Source organism: Siphateles boraxobius, unplaced genomic scaffold, assembly GCF_051911475.1.
Source record: "Siphateles boraxobius isolate OS27281-9 unplaced genomic scaffold, OSU_SipBor_1 54, whole genome shotgun sequence".
In the NCBI taxonomy this organism is placed as follows: Eukaryota; Metazoa; Chordata; class Actinopteri; order Cypriniformes; family Leuciscidae; genus Siphateles; species Siphateles boraxobius.
Window position 1 is genome coordinate 3,734,802 of NW_027509180.1, and position 26,729 is coordinate 3,761,530.

Sequence of the window (26,729 nt, forward strand, 5' to 3'; positions counted from 1 at the left end):
TAAAGCATCCACTGGTTGTAACGATATGAAGATGCGAAAAAATGTAATTGAGGGGATCTCAAAACCGTTAACTCACATTTTTAATTTGTCATTCCAAACTGGTCAATTTCCAACAAAAATGAAAATAGCAAAAGTTTTACCTCTGTACAAAACTGGAGATAAACACCACTTCACAAATTACAGGCCTGTCTCTCTACTGCCTCAATTCTCGAAAATTTTAGAAAAACTTTTCAATGATAGATTGGACAATTTCATGGAAAAACACAAACTGCTTACCGACAGCCAGTATGGATTCAGAAAAAAAAGGTCAACATCACTAGCTTTAACCGAACTCATTGAAGAAATTACAAATTCCATTGACCAAAAAAAAAATTGGGGTTGGGGTATTCATTGATTTGAAAAAAGCTTTTGATACAATTAATCATGAAATACTAATCAATAAATTGGAACGGCTCGGGATCAGGGGGATAGTGCTGAACTGGTTAAGCAGTTATTTAAAATACAGGAAACAATTTGTGAAGCTGGGTGATCACACATCTGAATGTTTGGACATTGAGTGTGGTGTCCCCCAGGGGTCAGTGTTGGGACCAAAATTATTTATTCTCTACATAAACGATTTATGTAAAATATCTGAATTACTCAAATTTGTAGTATTTGCTGATGATACAAACATCCTTAGATTTGGTCAGAATTTACAGCAACTCCTGGATCTAATCACTTCAGAATTCAGAAAAATAAAACGGTGGTTTGACACAAATAAGTTATCATTAAATTTGAGTAAAACTAAATTTATGTTATTTGGCAATTGTAAATTAATCAATCAAGCTGAGTTACAGATCGAAGGTGTTAACATACAAAGAGTATATGAAATAAAATTCCTTGGAGTGATTATATACGACAGGATTTGCTGGAAATCTCACATAAAACACATTCAAACAAAATTGTCAAGAAGTATTTCAGTCCTGGCTAAAGCTAAGCACATTCTGGATTACAGATCACTACACATTTTGTATTGTTCACTGGTGCTCCCGTATTTAAATTACTGTGTAGAGGTTTGGGGCAACACATATCAACAGTCATTGCAATCGTTATTTATACTTCAAAAAAGAGCAATGAGAATAATTCATAACACTGGATATTTGGATCACACCAATTCATTATTTTTACAGGCTAAAGCATTAAATTATTTGATTTAGTTGAATTTCAAACAGCAGTCATTATGTTCAAGGCTAGAAACAATTTATTGCCTAGCAATATACAGAAAAGGTTTTCTGAAAGAGAGGGTGGCTACAATTTAGGGGGAAAGTCACATTTTAAAACTCCCACTTTTCGTACAACTAGGAAAAGCCACTGTTTATCTGTTAGTGGCGTTAAATTGTGGAACAAACTAAATAATGAATTAAAGCAATGTCCAAATTTATTCCTTTTTTAAAAAGATGCTCAAAGAAACTATATTCCAGAATTATAGAGAGAAACAGTGCTAATAATAAAATGTGCTTATATTGAATCATTTGTAGTATGTATAAATATTCTCGTGTATGTGTAATATTGGTATGTGATGTATGTGATTGAACTTTTGAAGATATATATATATATTTTTATCGATTATAGATTATTATCTCTGTAGACTTATTATTTTATAGTTATTTAGTTAAATATGGTATAAATGGCATAAAGGGGTAGGAGTATATAAGTTTTACTTCTACCTGCCTCCTTTTGTGCATGTAAATAGAAGTCTTTAAGTTTTTGAAAGTATGGAGTCTTACTTTTTTGTTTATTTGTTTTGTTTATTACTTTCTTTCTTTGATTGATTTTTGTTTATTTGTTTTGTTTATTACTTTCTTCCTTTGATTGATTTTTTTTATTTACATGTTCAAATAAATAAATAAAATTGCTTAAATCACCTTTCTTTCCCATTCTGACATTCAGTTTGGAATTCAGGAGATTGTCTTGACCAGGACCAAGCAACTGCCATGTGATTGGTTGATTAGATAATTGCATTAATGAGAAATTGAACAGGTGTTCCTAATAATCCTTTAGGTGAGGGTAGAATGTGTAAAGTATCGGGCTCAGGTTTGGGGAATGTATAATCAATAATTAATAATTCAAGATTAATAACTAATCATACGGGTTCTAAGCCAGATAACCACACATTCTAAATTGCCCAAAAAGGGAATATATAGTCCATGTGTCTGCTTCAGATAAATATAGATAAGTAACCACAACGAATTATAATTAATTAAGGATATATACCATATGCAGACAGGCTATATTAATTTTCAGAACACCTTAATAGAATTAACCGCACCTCAACTAATCAGTTCGTCCACCAAACTGCTTTGTACGATACCCTTTATCAATTCTCAAGAAGGTTTATTCTTAATATAAGCGTACTAATCAAAGTAGCTTACTTAACAATATCAGCTCATAGCTTAGGATCACACATTAAAGAAGCTTTGTTCTATGACCAACAAACAGAGACTTATTACCCAGTCACTATAATAAGTACATAACAGAGGGAACAGGAAAATAAAGTGCTACCTATAGAACAAATGAGGGGGGAAATATTTTGTGCACTGTATATTCTGGGATTGTGTTACAACTTTGCTTTAGTTTTACAACAGTGATGCCCTGAAGAATGCCCTGGGAGCTGACAGCTATATTTACAAAAAAAAAATATGAGTGATATGTTTTTTTAAATAATTAACAATGATTAGGTATAGAGAATATATAATAATTTTCTAGAGCTCAGCTTGGTGTATCCAAATTATAGCGGCACATAGTACCAATACTGTATTCCTGCAATACCTGAATATTGCAGGAACTCATTTCTAGGACCCTAGTTTTTTGTGACTGCGCCACTGGCAAATTCTACTCAAATGGAAAAGACCTGATTCAAACTTAAAACAAACAGATGTTAAGAGTAGACTAGACCCATGGAAATTATGATTTATTTTTTATTATCTTCCCAGCTTATTTTTAACGTAATAGCGGGCGTGACCATTTTAAGCTTGAATGTGCAAGGCTTTTGGTATCAGCAGTCTCCAGTTATTATTTAGCTGGGCAAAAAGAGTTAATTGTACTGCTGGATGTTGTAAACAGGTTTTCAAATTATTTTCGTTCTAATTCGTACCAACGTACTAATAGACGCACAATAGACGTGATGCACCACACTGCGGCTAATGAATTGAGAGTGTCACACATACACAGAAAATAATTTTTCCAAGACAACTGAATTTAAAACTAGTCTAGAATATAGTTGCTCATATATTAAAACAAACTAAGTTAAATATTTCAAGAGGGTTATCACTGTGTATGTTTATGTTTATGACTACTCGAGTCAGCGAGAGATACACACACACACACACACAGGGAGAGACAAGACGAAAGAGAGACGACGTTCCACATGGTGTGCTCTAAAAAAAGAAAAGTGGACAGCGAAAACAGAGCTTTCAATCAAGAATGGACAGATTCTTACGTTCATTCTTCCCACGGGCAGTTCAAAACCGGTATGTCTCATATGTTCAGAGACTGTCGCGATTATTAAAAGTGGCAATGTGAAGCGCCACTGTGAGACAAAGCACAAATCTTTTGACCAAACATACCCACTTAAATCTGGACTGAGGGCACAGAAAATAAACAATCTAAAAGCCCAATATGATCGATCCTAACACATTCATTCAGTGCCCAACAACGTGCTAACGAATGTTCCCTTAAAGTTGCTTGGATTTTGGGCCAACATAAAAAATCTTACTTGAGGGAAAACAAAAAGAAGACGTGTGTAAAAATCAAGCAAATACCTATGTCAGCATCATCAGCCACAAAGAAAACAGAAATATGAACCCATGATGTGCTAGCTTGTAGAGGGAAGCCCATTTAGAGGTGGCATTTCCCTCGCTTCTGCATCATTCTTAAGGTCATAATAAAAAACCTACTGTCCAGCACACTGCAGCTAGTGTCGAAGAACTAGCTGGACTAATGAATGCCATCGTGCTCCAAGACCCCCCTTCTAAGAGAAAGGATATTTAGCCCCAGGGCTGTTAATCCAATAAGGCGTGTTAAACCGTACACCCACACTTAGTGTCTGCAGCAGGAAAATATGCTTATGGCTTGCATGAGTCTTCTTGAACCATAGCATTCATATTAATGTTAAATGGGAAGCCATACGCTTATTTGACTCATTAAACCATTATCGTTTCGGCTTACTAAGCTACATTACCTACTAATGCTTATGAGAGGCTTGTTAAGCCCACATTGTGTATTCATGCTTACTAAAACCCACATTGTGTATTCATGCTTATGTAACATGTAAAGGCAAGGCCTGGGAAGAGCCTATAAAGATGAGACTCGGAGGAGATTCTTTGCTCTTCCTTGCAACCAACAAGTCAATACGCCAGCTGTTATTGACCGCAAGAAGCATTGATGCCTAGCTAGTACACATCTGTTATTTAGTACTTATATATGTAATCTGTAACAAGTATTTCTTTCATTTGATTCTTTTAATACATTTTGTTAAAACATTTATTATAATCATCTGACTGAACCTTGGGTTATTGAGTACGAGTCAAATTCTTCCAACGGGACCAGGAGGATCCTTTCTGGAGAAGAAGACTGCTGCAGGTGAGTATTCTCTTGAGCTGAGAATAATCACTGTAAGATATGATTGATCAAATAGCATAGCCAAAAAAGCAGAATATGACAGGGTTGTTATATTGCAAACACGGGTGAAGAGTACCATTAAAAGGCAGACTTATAATACAAATGGGAAATCTATTATTAATTTTATAATAGAATACGATTTTGTATAGACTGATCACCTAACTCTTGAGGACACGACTAAATGATAGGCTCTTTAGTTACCGCGAAGTTATACAAATATTCTAAATTGGAATATAGTATAATTGGGAACGGCATTAATCGTGATAATCCATCGCAAGTTCAGCTGGATGAAGCAATTCACAATGCATAGGCTTAGCTGTAGATGAGTCCACTGATGTGTCTGACAATGCTCAGCTGTTAGTTTTTGTAAGGTTCTTCAACAAGGACAAGGAAGAGTTCTCTGAAGACCTGTTAGGTGTCACACCCCTTCAGACCAGTACAAGAGGAGAGGACATCTACCTGGCCATAAAGGAGATGTTAAAGAAGAGGGCAATAGAGCTGAAACAAGTGGTTTCAATAACCACAGATGGATCCCCTGCCATGGTAGGGAGAGAGAGAGGAGCTGTGGCAAGAATGAAAGAGGACAATCCTCAACTCATCTCTTACCATTGCATAATTCATCAGTCAGTTCTGTGTTCCACCCTGTCAGACGAGTATGCTGAGGTGATGAACACAATGATGAGAATGATACACTTTCTCAGAGCTTCTTCTTCCCATCAGCATCGCATGCTCAGGGAATTCCTCAGAGAAGTTGATGCAAATGCTGATGACCTTCTGCTACACAACTATGTAAGATGGCTCAGCAAAGGTAGGGTGTTGGAGCGCTTTTGGTCCATCCGAGGGGAAATCGCAGCTTTCTTGGCAGAGCTGAAGAGCCAGAAGGCAACAACATGTTCTCTCTTTTTGGAGGATGACAAGAAGATGGATATTGTGGCTTTTTTTGGTTGATATCACTTCACACCTGAATGAACTGAATTTAAAGCTACAGGGCAAGGACAATTCAGTTAGTGATCTAATGACAGCTGTCCGCTCCTTTCAGAGGAAACTTGCGTTGTTTAGGGAAGACCTGCAAGGAGACTGTGCACACTTGAAGGAACAGGTTCAGGGTGAGAGAGGTGTGTCTTCTTTTGTTGATTTTGTTGACAAGCTGATTGTAAACTTCAGCAAGCGTTTTGACAGCTTCAGCCTTGGACAGCAGTTCGCCCTGTTCATTCAGAACCCATTTCTCATCACAGATGTCAGGAGGTTCTCAAAGGAAGTCACACTGCTCTTCAAGTGGATCTGCCTTTGGGCCTCTCCAGATGCAACTGGTCGATCTCCAAGCAGATGTGGCCTTGAAAGAGCATTTTGGAAAAACTGATCCTGCCACTTTCTGGCTTCAAATGGTCTCAGAGACCGCTTTCCCAGGTCAGAGGATAGTAGCCTTGTACATCTTTACTATGTTTGGCTCCACACGCAACTGTGAGGCAGCTTTCTCCACAATGAACATTATTAAAAGCGAATATCGATCCAGGATCACCAATGAGCACACACACATGTGTATGAGAATGGCCCTGACACCATTCCAGCCCAGATTTAAAATCCTGGCAGGACAAGCAAGGGCTCACTTTTCTCACTAAGCAAGAGAAAGTGGGGAAGTGGGATATAAAAGGGAAAGAAAGAGAAAAGGAGGTGTTAAAGCTGTTCAATTGTTAATATGTGTTGAGATTGTTTATTATAAAATGTGTTTAAACTTAAGATGTGAAAGGGAGTTAACTAAAAAGTAAAAGGGAAACTCAAGCTATACTTTTTATTTCATTTTTCTAAAATTAACCACTTTATTTTGAGATGCACATTTTTCAAAAGCTCTCTGTTGTGTTTTATTTATTTATAATTTATTTTTAAATGCAGCCTTTATTTTTATTTAAATTGATAATTTATTGTAAGAGTACTTATTATTTATGATCCCTACAGTTCAATATATAAACTGACAATAAATATTGTTGAAATATTATTGAATTGTACTTTTATTTTATTTGACAGTCGTCTGTTGACTAGGCTACTTACATATTTTCATACAACTAGGCTGTGGCACTGAATGATAACGCAAGTTAGTCATTGTGATGTTGTGGACCTTTGCTTGATGAAATTTTCTCTAACTGGACCTCTTAGAATTTTAATTGAATACCCCTGCAATAAAGGATACAACTTTGTGAATATTATATGTAAGGCTATTTTTGTCTTTATTTATAAATATTTTATATTCATTAATATATAGCCATACATGGTCAATGCATAGGCTATATTATATGGAAATGAATTATGTAATATATTGCATTATATTTTGCAGTATATTCCCATATATTTTTGTTCCGTGAGGGTGGAACGACAAGGTCAGGAGCTTTTTTCTTGGTTGTTTGTGTTGTTTACAGGCCTACATGCGAATGTTGTACACCTCCCCATCTTAACAAACTTTCAAGATTCCCTGGTGAAGAAAAAAAATGCTAAGTATACTTGCAGCCAGACTAATTATCAGTCTACTTCAAGTGTGTTAATGATTAGTTATCTTGAAGTGTGCTATTTTGAAACAACTAATATTGTACTAAGTAAAGCTGCTTTTAAACAATCCATACTGTTAAAAGCGCTATATAAATGAAGGTGACTTGACTTTAAGTGTATTTAGTGTACTAATTTGGAACAACCTCAAGTATACTTTAAGTATATGCCTGTGTAGAGACTAATTACATGCTTTATTAGTGATATTAAAAACATATTTTGGTGTTTAAGCCTTTTATTGAATAGGACAGTAGCTAGACAAAAGTGAGATAGGAGTGAAAGAAGGGGAGGAGACCAGGAAAGGTTATCGAGGCTATCATGTTGTCTTCAATAACAGATGTACATTATTAGACAAATAAAACTTATTAAACTAAGCTATACTTTGTACAAAATACTTATATAATATACTATAATGTATTTTGAAAGTATACTTTCAATGAAATCACAATGATCATTTAAAGTGTTAAAATACAGTTAAAATATACCTAATTTATTTGTAATAAAGTGCAAATAAATATATATATATATATATATATATATATACACACACTTAATAAACACTTAATAAATAAATAAATACACTAAATAAACTGAATTTTCACCTCAAGTATATTTTTCTAAAATATATATTTGTTTAGAAAATATACCAAAGTAAAATTATTTTAAAGTGTGTGAAAAGTTGTATTGTGAAAATACACTCACCTAAAGGATTATTAGGAACACCTGTTCAATTTCTCATTAATGCAATTATCTAATCAACCAATCACATGGCAGTTGCTTCAATGCATTTAGGGGTGTGGTCCTGGTCAAGACAATCTCCTGAACTCCGAACTGAATGTCAGAATGGGAAAGAAAGGTGATTTAAGCAATTTTGAGCGTGGCATGGTTGTTGGTGCCAGACGGGCCGGTCTGAGTATTTCACAATCTGCTCAGTTACTGGGATTTTCACGCACAACCATTTCTAGGCTTTACAAAGAATGGTGTGAAAAGGGAAAAACATCCAGTATGCGGCAGTCCTGTGGGCGAAAATGCCTTGTTGATGCTAGAGGTCAGAGGAGAATGGGCCGACTGATTCAAGCTGATAGAAGAGCAACTTTGACTGAAATAAGCACTCGTTACAACCCAGGTATGCAGCAAAGCATTTGTGAAGCCACAACACGCACAACCTTGAGGCGGATGGGCTACAACAGCAGAAGACCCCACCGGGTACCACTCATCTCCACTACAAATAGGAAAAAGAGGCTACAATTTGCAAGAGCTCACCAAAATTGGAAAGTTGAAGACTGGAAAAATGTTGCCTGGTCTGATGAGTCTCGATTTCTGTTGAGACATTCAGATGGTAGAGTCAGAATTTGGCGTAAACAGAATGAGAACATGGATCCATCATGCCTTGTTACCACTGTGCAGGCTGGTGGTGGTGGTGTAATGGTGTGGGGGATGTTTTCTTGGCACACTTTGGGCCCCTTAGTGCCAATTGGGCATCGTTTAAATGCCACGGCCTACCTGAGCATTGTTTCTGACCATGTCCATCCCTTTATGGCCACCATGTACCCATCCTCTGATGGCTACTTCCAGCAGGATAATGCACCATGTCACAAAGCTCGGATCATTTCAAATTGGTTTCTTGAACATGACAATGAGTTCACTGTACTAAAATGGCCCCCACAGTCACCAGATCTCAACCCAATAGAGCATCTTTGGGATGTGGTGGAACGGGAGCTTCGTGTCCTGGATGTACATCCCACAAATCTCCATCAACTGCAAGATGCTATCCTATCAATATGGGCTAACATTTATAAAGAATGCTTTCAGCACCTTGTTAAATTAATGCCACGTAGAATTAAGGCAGTTCTGAAGGCGAAAGGGGGTCAAACACAGTATTAGTATGGTGTTCCTAATAATCCTTTAGGTGAGTGTAGGTAAAAGCATGATGCTAATATACTTTTAATATATTTAATGTCAAGTCAAGTCATCTTATAGCGCTTTTAACAATGTAGATTGTTTCAAAGCAGCTTTACAGAGATAAACATAAAATTTAAGGTAAAGACAGTACAATTATAGTTAGTATATATATTTAATATAATATATATTTGAAATGTACTACTATTGAGAAAGTAGTATAAAATAAAGCTAAGTAGTTTAAAATAAATTAAAAGAATAAAATTATAGTTAGTATATATATTTAATATAATATATATTTGAAATGTAGCCTACTACTATTGAAAAAGAGAATATATTTCAAATACAACCCAGACAACAAATTAGATCGTGCCGACGTTGGGGCGCGTGTGCCTGCCTGACATAAAGTGCCTCGGTGAGATGTCTTATGGAGATCGGTAGCTAATCGGCAAGACATTGGGAAGACGGTGGCATTAGAATGATCGCCGACCGTGAGCCAACGTAAACCCGATATAATTATTATGACCTATTCGGCACGATCCCACTAGAGCGAGAAAAGCATTCAGACGCCTCGCTCCTTTTGACTTAACACCGGAACAACTGATTTTCGGCTGCATCGCTGGAAACGACACAGCATGCTTGAAAATCAGCTGTTCTAGTGTTAAGTCAAAGGGAGCGAGGCGTCTGAATGCTTTTCGCCGCTCTAGTAGGATCCCACCTTTGTTTTAATTATTTGTTTAAGCTAACGTTAACTGCTGTCAGATTGTTCCAAGGACACAAGTTTCCTATTGTCTATCAACACTCAATAACAGTTTATGTGATGTGTTAATCATAATATTTCTTCCCTAACAATTTGTAAATTGAAAGTAAATCGAAATGAAATTGAAGTAAAAGTTAAATTGAAGGTAAGTGATTGTTTATGTGTAGGGTAGCCTATTTCACACACAATCTGACTACCTGGGAAATGTCAGTCTAACAGAAAAAAATGAATGGATCAGTGATATTAAAATTAAGTTTGATGGTCATGCAAATTAGGCTACAGGAGTTTTCTGGGAGAAATAACAAAATTGTCACGTATCTGGTCCATTCACTTCCGGACACTCACCACCAGAGGTCTCCCACTCACAGCATGGACTCTTGCACTTCACTACAATCCCCATCATTCATTGCACTGACGATTCACACAGCTGATTCCACTAATCACGCTCACACTTGAGAACCATCACACACCCTTTATAGCCCTTGGACTTCCTCTCTCTGTGGCCGGATATTGTTTCTTTGTACTGTATTGTCAGCGTGTAACACTCCCCAAGTGTTAGCTACTTACTGAGCCTTCCATTGAACTCTAGTCGTGCCTTGTCCTTCGTGTTTTGATTCCTGCCTTTGTCACTTGGATTCTCCCTCAGCCTAGCCCTTCGGATTCTGTTTGCACCTCGTCGACCCACGCTTGCCCTTAGGGTTTTTCTGTGCTATGCCTCTGCCATACCTGTCTGCTGTTCATTGTCCTTGCCTGTACTAAGACTACGTTTTTGGAATAAAGCCTTGCAAATGGATCTGTACGTCTCTCCTCTGGTTCGCTCTGTCACAGAATATCCGGCCAAACAAGGATCCAGCGGCTTTTCGGAAGAACACTGGTCAGGTATGAACCTTGCAAGACTGTTACTAGCCCTAGAATAGGGTAAGCGACCGCTAGAGGTATATATTCAGGAGTTTTTGGAGTTAGCATATTTTTCTGATCTGCCTGATTGCGTTCTCATTGAATTTTTTTGTGACGGCATAAATCAACCCTTAAGATCTCGATTAATGCATGAGGGTCCTCGTACATCGCTCAGTCATTTTTTAGATTATGCTCTACTATTAACTGGGTCGTTTTTCACTGTGGGGTTCGCAGAGGAATGCACCATTCCTTCCGTGCCTATAATGGCAGCCGCACCAGAGCCTTGTTACGTCTCAGCAGATCTTCCAGAGCCTTGTTACGTCTCAGCAGATCTTCCAGAGCCCTGTTACATCTCAGCAGATCTTCCAGAGCCCTGTTACATCTCAGCAGATCTTCCAGAGCCCTGTTACGTCTCAGCAGATCTTCCAGAGCCCTGTTACGTCTCAGCAGATCTTCCAGAGCCCCATCAAGTCGAAGTTGATCGTCAAGCCAAGTCACAGTTGATCGTCACGAGCCAAGCCAAGTCACAGTTGATCGTCACGAATCAAGCACAGTCACAGTTGATCGTCACGAGTCAAGCCAAGTCACAGTTGATCGTCACGAGTCAAGCCGAGTCACAGTTGATCATCACGAGTCAAGCCAAGTCACAGTTGATTTTCCAGAGTCTCGTCATGTCACCACTGACCAGCCAGAATCTTCTCACGTCCTGTCTGCCACACCCAGATATTCAAGGTCAGTGCTTCGATTTCCCAGTCTGGTTTCCAGTGTGAGGGATGCACCACTGGTTTCTGCACGCACAGCTGGTATCCCCAAACCCACTCACTTTGATCCCTCTGATCCTGCACTGATTACCCTGTCAGAAGCGCTTCCCATGATGGGGATCGCTCTATGTTGCGTCTGGGCTGCGTATACCACCTCAGAACTGCCCCAGGCTAAGGCACCCGCTGCAGTTAATCCAGAGGTGGCGGCACGAGCTGCAGAACCTCTTGAAGAGGCGGTGTTCGCTTCAGCCCCTTGTATGGTGGTTGCACCCAGCAATGTCCTCTCAGCCTGTCATGTCATGGTCAAAGGAACCATAGATGAGCACGGTACCTGTCTTGTTAATGAACTTTACCAGATTCTTGATGCTACCACTGTAGAACCTCCAGAGGTGGCGGCGTCTGCTGCAGAACCTTTGGAGGTGTCAGAGGCGACTATTTATGAATTCTTGTCCAGCCCTGTTCCCCATCCAGAACCTTCACCACTGGTCCTGTCCAGTCCAGGGTCTTCACAACTTCACGTCAGCCACGTCCAGCCAGAGCTTCACGCCAGCCACGTCCAGCCAGAGCTTCACGCCAGCCACGTCCAGCCAGAGCTTCACGCCAGCCACGTCCAGCCAGAGCTTCACGCCAGCCAGAGCTTCACGCCAGCCACGTCCAGCCAGAGCTTCACGTCAGCCACGTCCAGCCAGAGCTTCACGTCAGCCACGTCCAGCCAGAGCGTCACCACGACATGCCTGGGCTTCAAGCCGAGCCTGCACTTCATGTCAGGGCCGCCAAACCAGAGACTGTCCACGTCACGTCCGCACAGCCAGAGACTGTCCACGTCACGTCCGCACAGCCAGAGACGCTACACGTCACGTCTGCCGAGCCGGTGTCTGCTGTTCCTGAGCCGAAGCCAGTGTCTGCCGTTCCTGAGCCAGAGCCAGTGTCTGTTTCTGTGTTTGTGTCTGTCTCTGTCCCAGTGTCTGTTCCTGTGTCAATGTCTGTGTTTGTTCCAGAGCCAGAGTCTGTGTCTGTGTTTGTGTTTGTTCCTGAGCCAGTGTCTGTTCCTGTGCCCATGTCTGTGTTTGTTCCAGAGCCAGAGCCAGAGTCTGTGTCTGTGTTTGTTCCTGAGCCAGTGTCTGTTCCTGTGCCCATGTCTGTGTTTGTTCCAGAGTCTGTGTTTGTTCCTGAGCCAGTGTCTGTTCCTGTGCCCATGTCTGTGTTTGTTCCTGAGCCAGTGTCTGTGTCTGTTCCTGAGCCAGTGTCTGTTCCTGTTCCGGAGCCAGTTCCTGTTCCAGAGCCAGTGTCTGTTCCTGTTCCAGAGCCAGTGTCTGTTCCTGTTCCGGAGTCGGTGTCGGTTCCTATTACTCCCTGGTCTTCTCCGCCGTGGACGTCAGAAGGATCCTCTCCGCCGTGGCCGCCAGAAGGATCCTCTCCGCCAGGACCACCTGAGGGGTGTTCTCCGCCCTGGCCGCCAGGAGGATCCTCTCCGCCGTGGCCGCCAGAAGGATACCCAAGGGGTCGTCACCGCTCTGGTCGCCTGCACAGCCTGCTCTGCTCTAGTGGTCTTTTGCTCCGCTGTGAGGATCTTTGTCTCCGTCCCGCCCCCTCCATCCGCCTTCGCTCCATGGTCTTCTCGGATGTTATTGGAGCGTCTGGAAGCCGCTCATTGGAGGGGGGCTATGTCACGTATCTGGTCCATTCACTTCCGGACACTCACCACCAGAGGTCTCCCACTCACAGCATGGACTCTTGCACTTCACTACAATCCCCATCATTCATTGCACTGACGATTCACACAGCTGATTCCACTAATCACGCTCACACTTGAGAACCATCACACACCCTTTATAACCCTTGGACTTCCTCTCTCTGTGGCCGGATATTGTTTCTTTGTACTGTATTGTCAGCGTGTAACACTCCCCAAGTGTTAGCTACTTACTGAGCCTTCCATTGAACTCTAGTCGTGCCTTGTCCTTCGTGTTTTGATTCCTGCCTTTGTCACTTGGATTCTCCCTCAGCCTAGCCCTTCGGATTCTGTTTGCACCTCGTCGACCCACGCTTGCCCTTAGGGTTTCTCTGTGCAATGCCTCTGCCATACCCGTCTGCTGTTCATTGACCTTGCCTGTACTAAGACTACGTTTTTGGAATAAAGCCTTGCAAATGGATCTGTACGTCTCTCCTCTGGTTCGCTCTGTCACAAAAATAGGAGGGCACCGGAAGATGACCTTGAAAATTTATTTTTTTAATTTGTTTTTGCAAAAGCAGTATCATTTATTTTAACACTCAACAAATCACACAGAAAAGTACACAAGAAAAAAAGAAAAGAAAAAGAAATTCCCTCCAAAATAGTTAATCAAGAAAAATCAGCCCAATCAATTTTTTCACTTTAAAATGCTTGCTCGCCCCGTCTTTGCCGCCCCCCATTCCTGTCCCTGCTCAGCCGCAGCCAGTTTCTTACAGCCATCTCCACATCTGCCTCAGTGGAATTTTGTTGGGCAGGATTTCTTAACACAGCACCTAAACAAAAAAAAAATAAAAAAAAGCAACAGGGGGAAAAAATAAGACAGTAGCACAAAAGTCTATATCTTCGTTTGATTGTTTCTATAAAGACAATTAAGAAAAGTTAGAGCATTTTATAAATAAAAAAAATATAAAAAAACCTTAAAAGACATTTGGTTGAGAATACTGTGAAATTAGTATATAAATATAGAGAAAACTGATATAAATACAGGTGGTGTCTGTATTTATATCAGTTGTTTTAAATATGTATATATATATTTATATATGGGTTGAATAGTGACAGAATGTTGCTTAAACACATTGTAGGACTTACTTAGGAGTACCTGATGAATAGGCCGTGATTTAAGGCCTGTCTTCTGACCCCTACCGCACCAGTTCAGTTGAGTTGAAAGATTCTGTTCAAATATTTTAGTGCAGACTCTCCAAACTGTTTCCTTTAAATTCTTGCCACCAGACAATGACAGTTTAGTTATCTGTGAAGTAAAAGACAAATTTGACTAATCCCATTTCACAACCTGCTGTATTACATTGTCTTTGAAGCACTGCTCTCCCATGCCCACATCCATGGCTGAAGTGCCCTTGAGTAAGTGTTCACTGTGTGCTCTGTGTGTTTCACTAATCATGGATGGGATAAACGCAGAGACCAAATTTCCCTCACGGGATCAAAAGAGTATCTATACTCTATAGGTGTCTTATTTGACGATAAATCAGGGCTTTTGTGCTTTAGAGCAGTGGCTCTCAACTCCAGTCCTCGGGACCCACTACTCTGCACATTTTTTATGTCTCCTTATTTAACACACCTGATTCAGATCACCAGCTCTTTAGATTCAGGATGAATGGCGTGCTCAATTCCTTTTGAGTTTAATTTTGGTGCTCTTCGGTCCAAGGTAGAACATCTTTAGAGACAGTGTAGAGAAAAGCTCGTTAGGAGAGACTCCATGATCTGAACTGAGTGTGTCAGATAAGAGAGACGTACAAAATGTGCAGAGCAGTGGGTCCCGAGGACTGGAGTTGAGAACCACTGCTTTAGAGGTAGACACATTCTCCAGGTCTTGCAGCGTGAGCAGTGGTAGCATGTTCAAATTAAAATTTTCATGAGGAATCGAATTGTTTTTTTGAAGTAGTTTGATTACATGATCCATTTTAAGCTGCAGTTCTCCGACCTGCTCCAAAAGGAGCCTTTCAATAGCTGGGGAAAGTACAGGAAGAAAATATACAAAATTATACAAAAAACAATTAACAAGTAATGCATAATACAGTAGTTTACTGACAACAGCAGAGAGAACCTGCCCAAAATACCTGTGCATCCAGCAGGAGCTGATCTGGCAAATCTTTGACCTGTGGAAAACAGGAAAAATATAGGTGTTAACAAAAATACAAACTATGAGTGTGTCTTGTTTTTTTAATAAAACTGTGTGTGTGTGTGTGTGTGTGTGTGTGTGAGAGAGAGAGAGAGAGAGAGAGAGAGAGAGAGACAGAGACAGAGAGCAGAGCAATAATAAAGGAATAATTGACGATAGGCCGTTGAATTATTAAAATAATGCACACCGAGGTGGTAATGCGGTCACGACGCGAAGCGGAGCAATAATATTCCTTTATTATTGCCCTGCTCTAGGCTACCATGATACAGAGTAAGAAGTACAGACAAATAAAACACATCATACACTCAAATATGTCTTACTTTGAGGGGTCCTGTGTGGAAGGCCTGGACGGGATAGAGGGGTTTCACGACACTGCGGCATGTTGGTGTTCACAGACACTTGACACGCAAAGATTAAAAAGGTTAAAACAAAGATTATTGATTCTTTCAGAGCGTGTTCATATTATTCTAGCTAAAGGATGAAAGAAAGAACGGACATTGCGTTCAATATTTTTACATGGACAAAAATTAATCGCATGCGTTAATGTTGACAGCACTAATTCTCATGCATTACTGACAGAAAATTCTGCGACTTAAATTATTCTTAAGCCCTGTAACTTACATTCAGGAGAGCACATCCCTTCATCACTGGGTGTGTCTTGCTGCCAATCATCTTGTGGCACTTGGAAATACAGAAAAAGGCCCATTACACAAAGAACTGCATCACCCAGTTCAAACTAACTGAGCTAAACAAGTGACCCCACAGCAGTGGTTCTCAATGTTTCTGTAATTTTTGTCATTCCCTATTTTGTATAGGACTGTGCTGTGTGCTGTGTATTTTGTGCGTGTGTGTGCCTGTTTCAATTGTGTTCTCCATCTGCATGCTTAATAGCTTACTTTCAGGAGAGCCCAGCCCGTAATATTCGGCTTCCTGCAGCCAATTAACGGTTGTCACTAACAGGTGACACAAACAGGAAGTAGGCTTTTTGCACTCAAACTTTTCAAGTGCGCTTACAGCCACAAGTGTAATTTAAAGACCCAATGCATCACATATTTAACGGAAACTTACATTCAGTAAGAAGGTCCTCATTAACAGATGTAATCACTTAAAATGGAAAAACACATTAATGCTGGTTACACACAGTTTGGTTTTTGCTTTCCTTGCATATTGGTGTAGGTTTCCTCCTGCTGACTGGCCTCAAATGGCCCAGATCCAGCTTGATTTTAAAATATGGCCCTAATTAATTTGCTATTGAATTACCTCGAAATTTATACTTTTACTACCTCAGTCTGATGTTCTGAGTAAGAAGTGCAGTACCATACACTAAATGTAAAATATCTTACAATCGCTAGTCCTCTGTAGGATCCCTGGAAGAGGGTGGCGTGGAGGCTGCTGCAAAGCACACAGGCCGTTATTATCCGGTGTCACTAGAAAATACATAAAAACTAAATTATTGGAGTGAACAGTAAGTCAAGTTTATCACAATTAGATAAACTAATGTCAGTGAGCTGAGTAATTGCCACACATTTCTATTAGGGATGTCAATTTTCACAAATTCCCATGATCAATCGTCGTTTAAATTAACGATCAATTAATCGACTAATCGTTAGCATTAATGGCAAACAGCATTAAAGGGTCTGCAAATGCTGCTCAAAAAGCTATGTTCCTCACCAAATTAATAAGAATGGTTTTTAATCTAAATAAAGGGTTAGTAGGATTGTAAAATGTTTTGATGTGATTGATAAATTAAATTAATTATTTAATATATAAATATAACTATTACAACTTACATTTGCACAAAACAAAAGGCTGCGAATGCACACGCAAATTTAGTTGTAATGAAGGTGTAAAATAGTCCCAAACAACTCATTCAGTGGGACTCAACACTTCACCAAACCGGCGCGCTCGCTTACATGTTTTGCGGTTGAGCAGCACGCAAGCGCATGATCCTGGTTAATTGATGATCGATAAGTTTTATCGATTAAATGTATTATCGACAATTAATCGATCGTCGATTAATCGTTGACATCCCTAATTTCTATCAGCAGCAACTAATCTTAACCCATGTCAAAATAACAGAGCTAACCCAGTGTCACTCCACATCAGTGATTTTGGCAGGTTTGTTGTGCGTTTTCTTCTTTGCCCGTGATGTTTGGGCATTTGGGGTGTCTGATGAGGGGGACGATGCAGGGGATGATGGTGGTGATGGTGATGGTGATCTTAGTCGCGATGGTCTGTAAATGAAAAGTTTTAACAAAGATTAGTTTTCCTATTGATCACATTGAACAGAGAAAAATATGAAATTGGAAAATTGTATCTGTGTGATACAAAGAGGATGATCAAAAAGTCAAACAACATATGATGCTCACTTTCTCCGCTGGCGACTTACTGGCAGCTCCTCTTTGTCTGTATTCAGATCAGAGGTGTGGCAGGACAGGCCCCACCTCTTACTGAGACTTTCAAAGCAGTCTGTAGGCAATGTTTAGTACTGTATGTTATCAATTAATTCAATATTACAACATCAACAAAGAAAGTACAATGAGTAACATCAGAATATCTTAACCCCCCACCCTTACTTGTCTCATGTAGTATTCGATAAGAGTACTGTTTCCATCCTTTAGATGGGTTAGGTGATGTCCTCTTTAAAATACTTTGGAGTATTTTGAAGGAGTCTTTATATGGAGGCCACCAAGCCATGCCTCCATCATATTTGCCTGAGTGATAAAAAATACCTTTTATTGACAGTGATAGACAGTTGACAAATATCTATACTAGGGCTGAACGATTTTCGAAAATAATCTTTTTTTTTTTTTTTACAATATTGCGATTTAATATGCGATTACTTTTTAAGTTCTTTATCTTCTGTATTATTCGACAATGACAAGCAATAAATCATTGTATAGTAGGGATGGGAATCTTTAGGCACCTCATGATCTACTTTTTTTCGTAATTAATATTATTTTGCGTCATAAAAGCATTTTGAAATCAATGAAATTTTCTCTGCCATTTCTTTCTTTTTGCTGTATTGGAAACGTACCGAACCGTATCGAACTGAACCGTGACACAAGTGTATCGTATCGAACCGAACCGTGAATTTTGTGAACCGTTACACCCCTAATATATATATATAACAACATAATATCACATAAATCAAACATAAACTGTTCTTTCCTGTATGCCAGGCCTATATGCGTAGAGTGCCAAGTTGATGCTACATCTGCAGACTGCTTTTCTCTCACGTGTCACATGACCAGAGTAATCAGATTAATCACAGTAATAAATCACAGTAATCACATCTTTTGCGGTTTAAAAATCGTGTTTCATCATATCACGATATTCTCACAAATCTATACCAACATAAACACAAAATTTGCAACGTTACAGCCAGGATCCGAAATTAACACCCGCCAAGCGCCAAATGCGGGTAGATTTTCCGTTTGGCGAGTAAATCTCAAAAGGCTGTCCGCCAAACTGGCTCGTGAATGTTCCAGACATTCTAGAAAGTTCCGGGAGTCTCCCGCATATTGATAGCGGCTCCCTGATGCCCGCAAATTAGTTTAACCTCCTGGAATCTAGAGCGAGCGAGAAAGAGCGCGCACATACTGTGCTTCAAACCGTGTAGCGCGCCGCAGAGAGCGAGAGACCTTGTGTGTGTGTGTGCCTCAAGAAGCGTGTGTGAACCTTCACACCAAAAAATAGACCTACACTAAATATATATATTTTTAACTTAAATAATTATCAAATTAAGATGACAAAAAGAAAACACTGAATCAGTTTGAAGAAGCTTTGAAAACTTTTTTTTTTATCAGACGTTTTTTTCGTCAAATAAAAATAGCAGCCTACCTCAATCCACAGCACAGCTTGTCTAGTTTTTACTTTAAATAGTAACATGTTTACATGATGTGGCTATATAGCCTACTGTTTTTTTTTAACCATGCATGAAACAAACAAAAAAGATATATATATATATATATATATATATATATATATATATATATATAAACAATTTTTTTAACTTTTAAACCGTTTAACTGATAGTATTAATCAGTCAATTTTTTTACTTTCGGTAAAGTATGTGATACTCTTACTAAACCTTCAAATGTACTGTTATGAGCACTAGTTCCATGCTCATGTCCATGTCTTACTATTTGTTTTGACTTCTATGTACTCTTATTAATTCAACATAATACCTTGCAAATGTACTGAAATTAATGTATATGTGACACAAAAAGGCCGTTTATTATTTTGACCGATAAAAAATATGCTTGGCTGGTGGATTTTTTCATCTATCAGTCCCCGTGGCAGGTGAGCCAAAAAGTTAATTTCGGACCCTGGTTACAGCACTGTGAGTTGGACAATGGAGTTCTCCTGTAGCCTTATCTAGGTCAAAGATAAAAATGTACACTACATTGCCATGGCCTACCTGTAAACCATTCCCTTGCAACCGGTCACCTCGCTCCTTCATCGAAGGCCACTTTTAGGTATAGGCTTTCCTGATGCAAAATTAATAGTACAGTAAAAGTCAAAATCAAAATTTTTTCAGTACTGATCAAATCTAAAAATGTTCACAGTTGTACAGTATGTCTTCCTAAAGGCAGGGCTTGAAATTCACTTTTTTTCTACACATTATAATATAAATAACCTGAAAATACTACGTAGTTTACAACTTGCATGAATTGTTAGTTCATGTTACTTCACAGTGCATTAACTAATGTTAACAAATACAACTTTTGATTTCAATAATGTAGGCTAGTAAATGGTGAAATAAACATTAAGAACGATTAATTAATGCTGTAGACGTACAGTTTATTAATAGTTCTTGTTAACTAATGTAGTTAACTAGATTTTAATAAATGGAACCATAGCCTATTGTGTTACTGATTCAGAAGTCCTGTGAGGACAGATCAGTTATTTTAACTATTCATTAAAGAGACACATCACTAGCATTTCACCAACCCCGAGGACAACCTGTAATATTACCATAACTTGCAAACAATCTACAACTAATCGTTAATTTTAAGCCCCTGCCTAAAGGACAAAGGCAACTTTCCACCAGTTTTTTTTTTTTTTGGAAGATATTTTTACTGATGGGCTGAACAAAAATCAAAATATCACAGTAGCAGCTTCTTCTCATTTATGAGTATATGACAATAAAACATGAAACTTGTGTGTCTGCACTTCTTGAATATACATAGTAGTAAAACAAGTGCATGAAATAGATAAGTGCACCAAAAAGAAATCAGAACTACTGAGAGATAACAATACATAACAAATCTATGAAGAGCTTAACCGACTAGCACACCAACAACAACACAGCTGAAGAATACAGTAGGCCTAAGAAGAAAGCTGCAACTATAGTTTCCCTCTTTTTGAGAGAAATAGAGGGAGAGGGAGAGGGAAAGGGGGGGGAGGGGGGGGGGGTGTTTGACTTCACTTTACATAAGATGAAGAGTCAACTTTTATGCTAAGTAGAGCATAGTATTTGGATTTTAGACACATTTCACATCCACATACAGCAAAGGGGGGCTAGCTCATAGCGCAATCAAGGCTATGAACGCCACTGACTACAACAGAAACAGTTGGGTCACTCAAAGACAACCTGCTGACCAATGGCAACATAATTAAATGATTTAAACTGGACTCAGTGCACATGTAACAGGGGCATAGCAACAAACTGTTGTCCATGAGGAATTACATAAAGCTTCTCCTCTACTTGTCCAACTTTACACAGCTGTGTCGAGTCTGACAGACTGTCTATCAAAAACACACCAAACACTGTTGAGGGTTCAGGGTACTCAAAAAAACTTGACTGCTGCGCAAAGGTTGAGTAGAGTAGGTAAATGTCCTTGTTGTCTGAAATGATATTCCTAATTTTGGCCACTTTACCCTCTATACTGACATAGGAGTTCGCCCGGTCTAATTTCAGTGTGAATTGCTCTGTTTTGTACACAGAGTACTGAACAGCATCAAGAAACATGGCTGGCAGTGGTCCATTTACATGTTCCCTTCTCAGGCCCAAGCCTACCCCCGGTGGCACTGGGGTGGTACCCCTCTCGAGGATCCGCTTCACTACCTGGGAGCAGGGAGATTGTGGCTTTCGGACCATTTTCTTCAGAGTCTTCATGAAATTCTCAAACTTAAAAGCACTGAAACAATCCAGTGTTCCATGCACCTTGGCATCTTGGGCAAGGTGCACAAGATTGTGTACGTTGTAAGAAATGTAGGTATCACCATACATCTTCCTGAAGTGCTGCACAAAGAGAACAAGGGCATTTTTTGCATAGTCTGTGTAGGTGGCAAACAGCTTTTTGCTAGAGAGGATCAATATTCCCACAAAAAGAAGCAGGAAGTGCTTGTAAACTGCTGCATGCAAAAAGGACTTGAGGAGCACAGGCCCAGTGTAAAGCAGGAGCTGCCGGAACTCGGACGCCTTCCATCTGTCTATCTCTTTCAGTGTTCTTGGCCGCCGGTTAAATTCTACTGGTGTGTATCTCCTTACATTCTCTAATTGTTCAGAGAGCATATTCACCTGTCCACTTGAGAGCCTACATGTCAATGGACCCTTAACCCAGAGGTAAACTAGACGCCTCATGACTCCCAAGCAGACAAGGTGCATGAAGTCCAGAGGGAAACCACTGACCAAGCCTAAAGAGGTGGCAATAAGGGGTGAGGATCCAAGGTGATGAGCTTCATCAGTCATGTCGATGAAGTCCTCATCTTGTCGGAGGGGTGCATCAGTGATGGGGAAAACCACACGGTTATTCAAGTATTCACCTTCTTGGGTGCACTTTTCACACGCCGAATAACCAGTGTGGCCTTTAACACACTTCAAGAACGCACGTGCTGGTGCATCACAAAACATGGCCTCCAACTTTAGAGACAAGGGAATTTCTTTGAAGAAGAAGCCCTTCTCTAAACTGTTGATGTCCTCAACAAAATCCTCCATGTACTCATAGAGTTCAGGTTTCCCATTTCCAGCAAAAAGGGCAATCACAAATGGCTTATGGTTGGGGAGGTTTTGAACAAACCCAAGTATTGGCCAAAATTGAGTTGATGAACTTCTAAACAATGGCAAGCCATCGACATTGATCTGAAGTCTAAGGCACATTCCACTGGTCAAGTTACTGCGATATGCCTCTAGGGTCGAACTCATCGACGGCAGGATCCCAAAGTAGTGATATGTTCCGCCAGCCTTCTCTTGGAGAGCCATTACTTCAGATCGTGTGGTCTTCAAAAGAGTACGAGCATCTAATGGCAGCGATGGGTGATGGCACTTAAGAATTCGCAATAATTTGTTCAAAGCACTATGTGTAACATTTTCTTCGAGTGCCCATGTTGTCAATTTATCTTCTAAATAATTTATCTTTGTTTCACTCTCAGAATCAGAATCAAAGATCAAATACTCATCAGACAAAATTGCCTCTAAATCTATCTCTTCGACATTACATGGAAAATCCTCAATGACTCCATCTTCTTCAATGACTCCATCTTCTTCAATGACTCCATCTTCTTCAATGACTCCATCTTCATCAATGACATTAAATTCAGACTGAATGGAATCCAATTGCTCTTTTACTCTTGCCCTGGATTTACGTTTCCAGGTCCAGTATGATGGTTCACTTGCCATGCTTCAGATATAAAAAGAAAACAAAAAGAAAGCAAACAAAAAGAGAAGAAATCAGAATCATGCTCCCAAGTCTGAATCATGCCAAGTCCTGCAGGAGTTTGATTCAACTCAACTTCTGAACTTCAAGACTCTTTTACACAGTCATAAACTCTAAGAACACAGGAGCAACAAACAGGATAATGGTAATTAGTTCACTTAGTTTACCAAACATCTAGCTATGTCTACAACAGTAACGCAGAATTTTGTGATGTGTCTTTTTAACTCCCACATGACCTGCATCATTATGGGCGGTTGTCTACACCATTTTGTGCAGTGACGATGGCACTACCACCTGCAAGACACGTTCATCAGAAAGTCCACTGCCCAGTGGGCATTTACACATTGGAACACCATCTCTAACCACATAACAATGCACGAGATCACAGGTTTTAATGTCATTCACTTTGGCAAATAAAGGCAGCTTGTTGTACATCAATCAGTTTTTTTGAAAACCCAAAACGAGCAAGAGCAAAGCTCTTGAATGACGTCAGCAGCGACTTTTAAAGGGGCAGGCTGTCGTTATGTCCAATTGGATCACCACACCAATCAGCTGCACCCAATCGGCCTATAAGACACACGCCAAGGGAACAGAAACCCAAAAAATACAGAAATGACCCTCAGGGTCGTAGCAGTAACGATAAACTACTTAGGCAGCAGTGTGCATGGGAGAGCGCATCACAGAAGACATAGGACACAAACGGGGAATCTCAACAAACATGAATTATTACATTGCTGTGAAACAGATACACATAGTAAATGTAGGGAACAAACAGGGATATAGATTTTGATTAAATAAGGGATTGATGAAGCAGTGGATTTCAGTATGTAAGGTAATGTTTGAGTAATAGGCTAGTTAGATCCATCTGCTCATATATTGTGTTCCTGAGAAAAACTTTACATGACTGCGTCCCAAGTGAACCTCAGCTAAGAACCAAATTATAGATTAAATGTTAGGGTGATGATGGTCACTGTGTACCTGAGTTGGAGCTGTAAACTCGACAGGATCTGGATTATGAGTGGGGCTGAACATTGCCTGTGGAACAGATAATTTATAGACAATTTGACGACCCTGCAATCAATATGTATTAGACCAGGCTGTGATCTAATATGTAACCACTGGTCCCTCAGATTCAAAAGAAAACCAGCCATATTGACAATGTGTCGAACTTCACCTCTGCTATGACTCTGCCAGTGAAGTGGCTCTTCTCCAGCAGCACGAGCGTTCTCCTCTCCTCTACAAAGACATCAAAATGTATCATTTTTATTTAAAACATAAATAGTAGCCTAATTTCCGTTTACCTAACAGACTTGCATTAACTTGCACATGTGTGAGTAAATATTTATTTTAGTTTAATAGGCGAACAAGTTTCTTCATGCCGGTTTTGTTATCAACACCATAATTAGGACTATTATAATGATAACATAGAGAGAAACAATTGACCCTTCGCAAGGAGCTTGATTGACAGGTGATCTGACCAATCATACTTCGCCATCCGCCATTTTGTCCGACAAAGCAGTCAGGAGAGTTAGCAGATTAACATTGGAGGATTTGAACTTGAAAAACGGAATGTACTGACGCCTTTCCGCGGTTAAAACAACATTCATTCTTATGTTCATTCATGTTTATTTGATGCTATAAATGAACTAGAAGGAAGAGATGATCGGATCACGAGCAGCTTTAACTGATGCACAGCGAACTACAGCGATCTGTAACGACACATTAAAGAGACACAAAACTGTATTTATTGTTTGAAAAGAAAAAAAGATCAAATTTCAAATTTTGTCTGTCAGCGATGTATTTTTTACTGTACGAGAACATGGTGTGTGTGAGAGCAGCGTAGCTTGTCGGACATAGCGATAGTAACTAGGGGGGGAGGGGGGGTCGGGTATCCATCAGACGAGGCCGATCCAAATCCGATATTGTGGGAATACTATTATGTTAGCCCCACAAAAGTAACAAAAACATTCTAAAGTACCATCACGTTTTCGTGCACTCTATTATAAGTGTTCTGAAGCCATTATGTGAGAGAGAAATTAATATTTAAGTCATTAAATTCAAGATCACGTAAACTTTTCCCTCTCGCGGCTGTCAGTCATTCTCCATTCAGCATTCAAACAGCGCGTCGCGTTCGGTTACAGTCAATGATGAAACTATCTTCAAGATGATTCAATGTTAATACTATTATACTTGATCTGTAAGATAAAGGTCTATGTTTTCGCATAAAACAACAACTTTATCTTGCTGGACTTTATTGCTGTAACTCAATCGTGCTACTCTCTACCGGGTGTCGGACGCTGTCGGTTTGATCACAACACTAGATTCAGAGCACTATAATTGTTCTTCACGCTCACAGTAACTGAAATTTAAAACTGTTAAAAGAAAAGGCTCAATAAACGATTGCATAGATAGATACTGTATAATACACTGTCCATCAATATGTATCTCCGTTGTGCTTTGAACTTTTCAAAGCGGACTCGACGCGCTGCGTGCTGTAACTCCACGTGGCTTCAAGCGCATCATTCTCCACTCGGGATGCGCATAAGCGCTTTGTGCCGCACTTTATTGGAGCCTTTCATATCAACTGTTGTTGTGGACTATATAGAAGGTATATTTTAGGTGGCTAATTGAGAAAATTGCTATATTTTTTATTAGTTTAAGAATAAAATAAAAATATTGGATTAATATCGGTATCGGCAAAAGCCAAAGTTGCGGCAGAATGTGCATACGCATTGGTCAGAGTTTACTTATAGGTGCGCACACTCAAGTATTTTTTAATAGATCACAACCTTTGCGTGGGAAGTGGCGTACGCATGTTTTCAGCCCCGTTTTGAGCATACGCACGCTTTATAAATGACGCCCCAGCTGATTTAATGTGGTTATCTGCGTTTAGAGGGAAATACAATGCAAATCTAAAGCGCTATCAAAGCCTTTTACAAACATTATGATATTTAAGCAATATCACTCGGGTAGGAGTGTGATAGAGCTCTATATCATCACGGCTGTGATTAGACCAGAGGGTAACACTTTACGGTAAGGGTACATGAATTATCATGAATTCATGTATAAATTCACGCATGCATTATGCATTCATTCATGCATTAATATCTCATGAATCATCAGGAACTAACCATGTTTTTCATTCATGACTTCATGGATGAACAAGATCTTAATTAAAACATTAACTAAGATGAGTACATCATCATGAATTATGATTTATTAAGCATGATCATTATGTTTTCTTTGTTCAGTTATGCCACCTTTAATAGCACATTGTTCATCAGTGTTTAAAAGGACCTTGTCACCACTTTAGTTGAGGGGCCAGACACATGATGAAGTCATTGATAGATATGCTTAGTTAACAATGAGTACTGTATTGGACAGACCCCAAAATTGAACATTTAAAGCTTATAGTACACAAATTCTGTTGACATTCAAATACAGTAGTCATCATTAACTAAGCATTATCTACTCTATTGTAAGGGGTATACAGTTAAAGACCCAGAACCAGATATGAAGAATGAAGACCCAGAGTCAGAATTATAAAAAAATAAAGAAAATATTTACTGAAGATAGTTTGCAGTTTCATCAGCAGAAGTTCAGCTTCAATACTCGCACAGGAGTTTGTAGGCCGCCCCGCTTACAGTTACAAAGATCACAGCAGTTATACGATTTCCAAGGTCTAAGC

The 26,729-nt window shown here is 39.6% G+C and overlaps 6 protein-coding genes across 13 annotated transcripts in view; 4 read left to right on the forward strand and 2 right to left on the reverse strand.

The window, feature by feature from the left end:
- LOC143714418 (uncharacterized) overlaps positions 1–26,729 on the forward strand; it is a 703,153-nt gene that overhangs the window by 352,023 nt on the left and 324,401 nt on the right. The gene's annotated exons all lie outside the window — the stretch shown is intronic.
- Positions 1–26,729, reverse strand: part of LOC143714414 (uncharacterized) — a 1,189,624-nt gene that overhangs the window by 287,416 nt on the left and 875,479 nt on the right. The gene's annotated exons all lie outside the window — the stretch shown is intronic.
- Positions 1–26,729, forward strand: part of LOC143714417 (uncharacterized) — a 438,587-nt gene that overhangs the window by 87,404 nt on the left and 324,454 nt on the right. The window lies entirely within an intron of this gene.
- The window catches only part of LOC143714434 (uncharacterized), a 429,922-nt gene that overhangs the window by 53,791 nt on the left and 349,402 nt on the right, over positions 1–26,729 (forward strand). The window lies entirely within an intron of this gene.
- The window catches only part of LOC143714476 (uncharacterized), a 75,477-nt gene that overhangs the window by 30,737 nt on the left and 18,011 nt on the right, over positions 1–26,729 (forward strand). The window lies entirely within an intron of this gene.
- On the reverse strand, positions 13,729–16,892 carry LOC143714484 (uncharacterized). Of its 2 annotated transcripts, none has more exons than XM_077205710.1 (9): positions 16,721–16,892; positions 16,446–16,481; positions 16,274–16,330; positions 15,999–16,058; positions 15,698–15,775; positions 15,316–15,354; positions 15,183–15,205; positions 14,340–14,379; positions 13,729–14,013 (listed from the first exon to the last, which is right to left on the reverse strand). In XM_077205710.1, exons 1-8 carry the CDS (start codon positions 16,815–16,817, stop codon positions 14,359–14,361), a joined length of 411 nt encoding a protein of 136 aa, XP_077061825.1. In that variant the 5' UTR covers positions 16,818–16,892; the 3' UTR covers positions 13,729–14,013; positions 14,340–14,358. The 2 variants fall into 2 exon arrangements, with proteins under 2 accessions (XP_077061825.1, XP_077061824.1); XM_077205709.1 differs by having other exon boundaries at positions 14,330–14,379.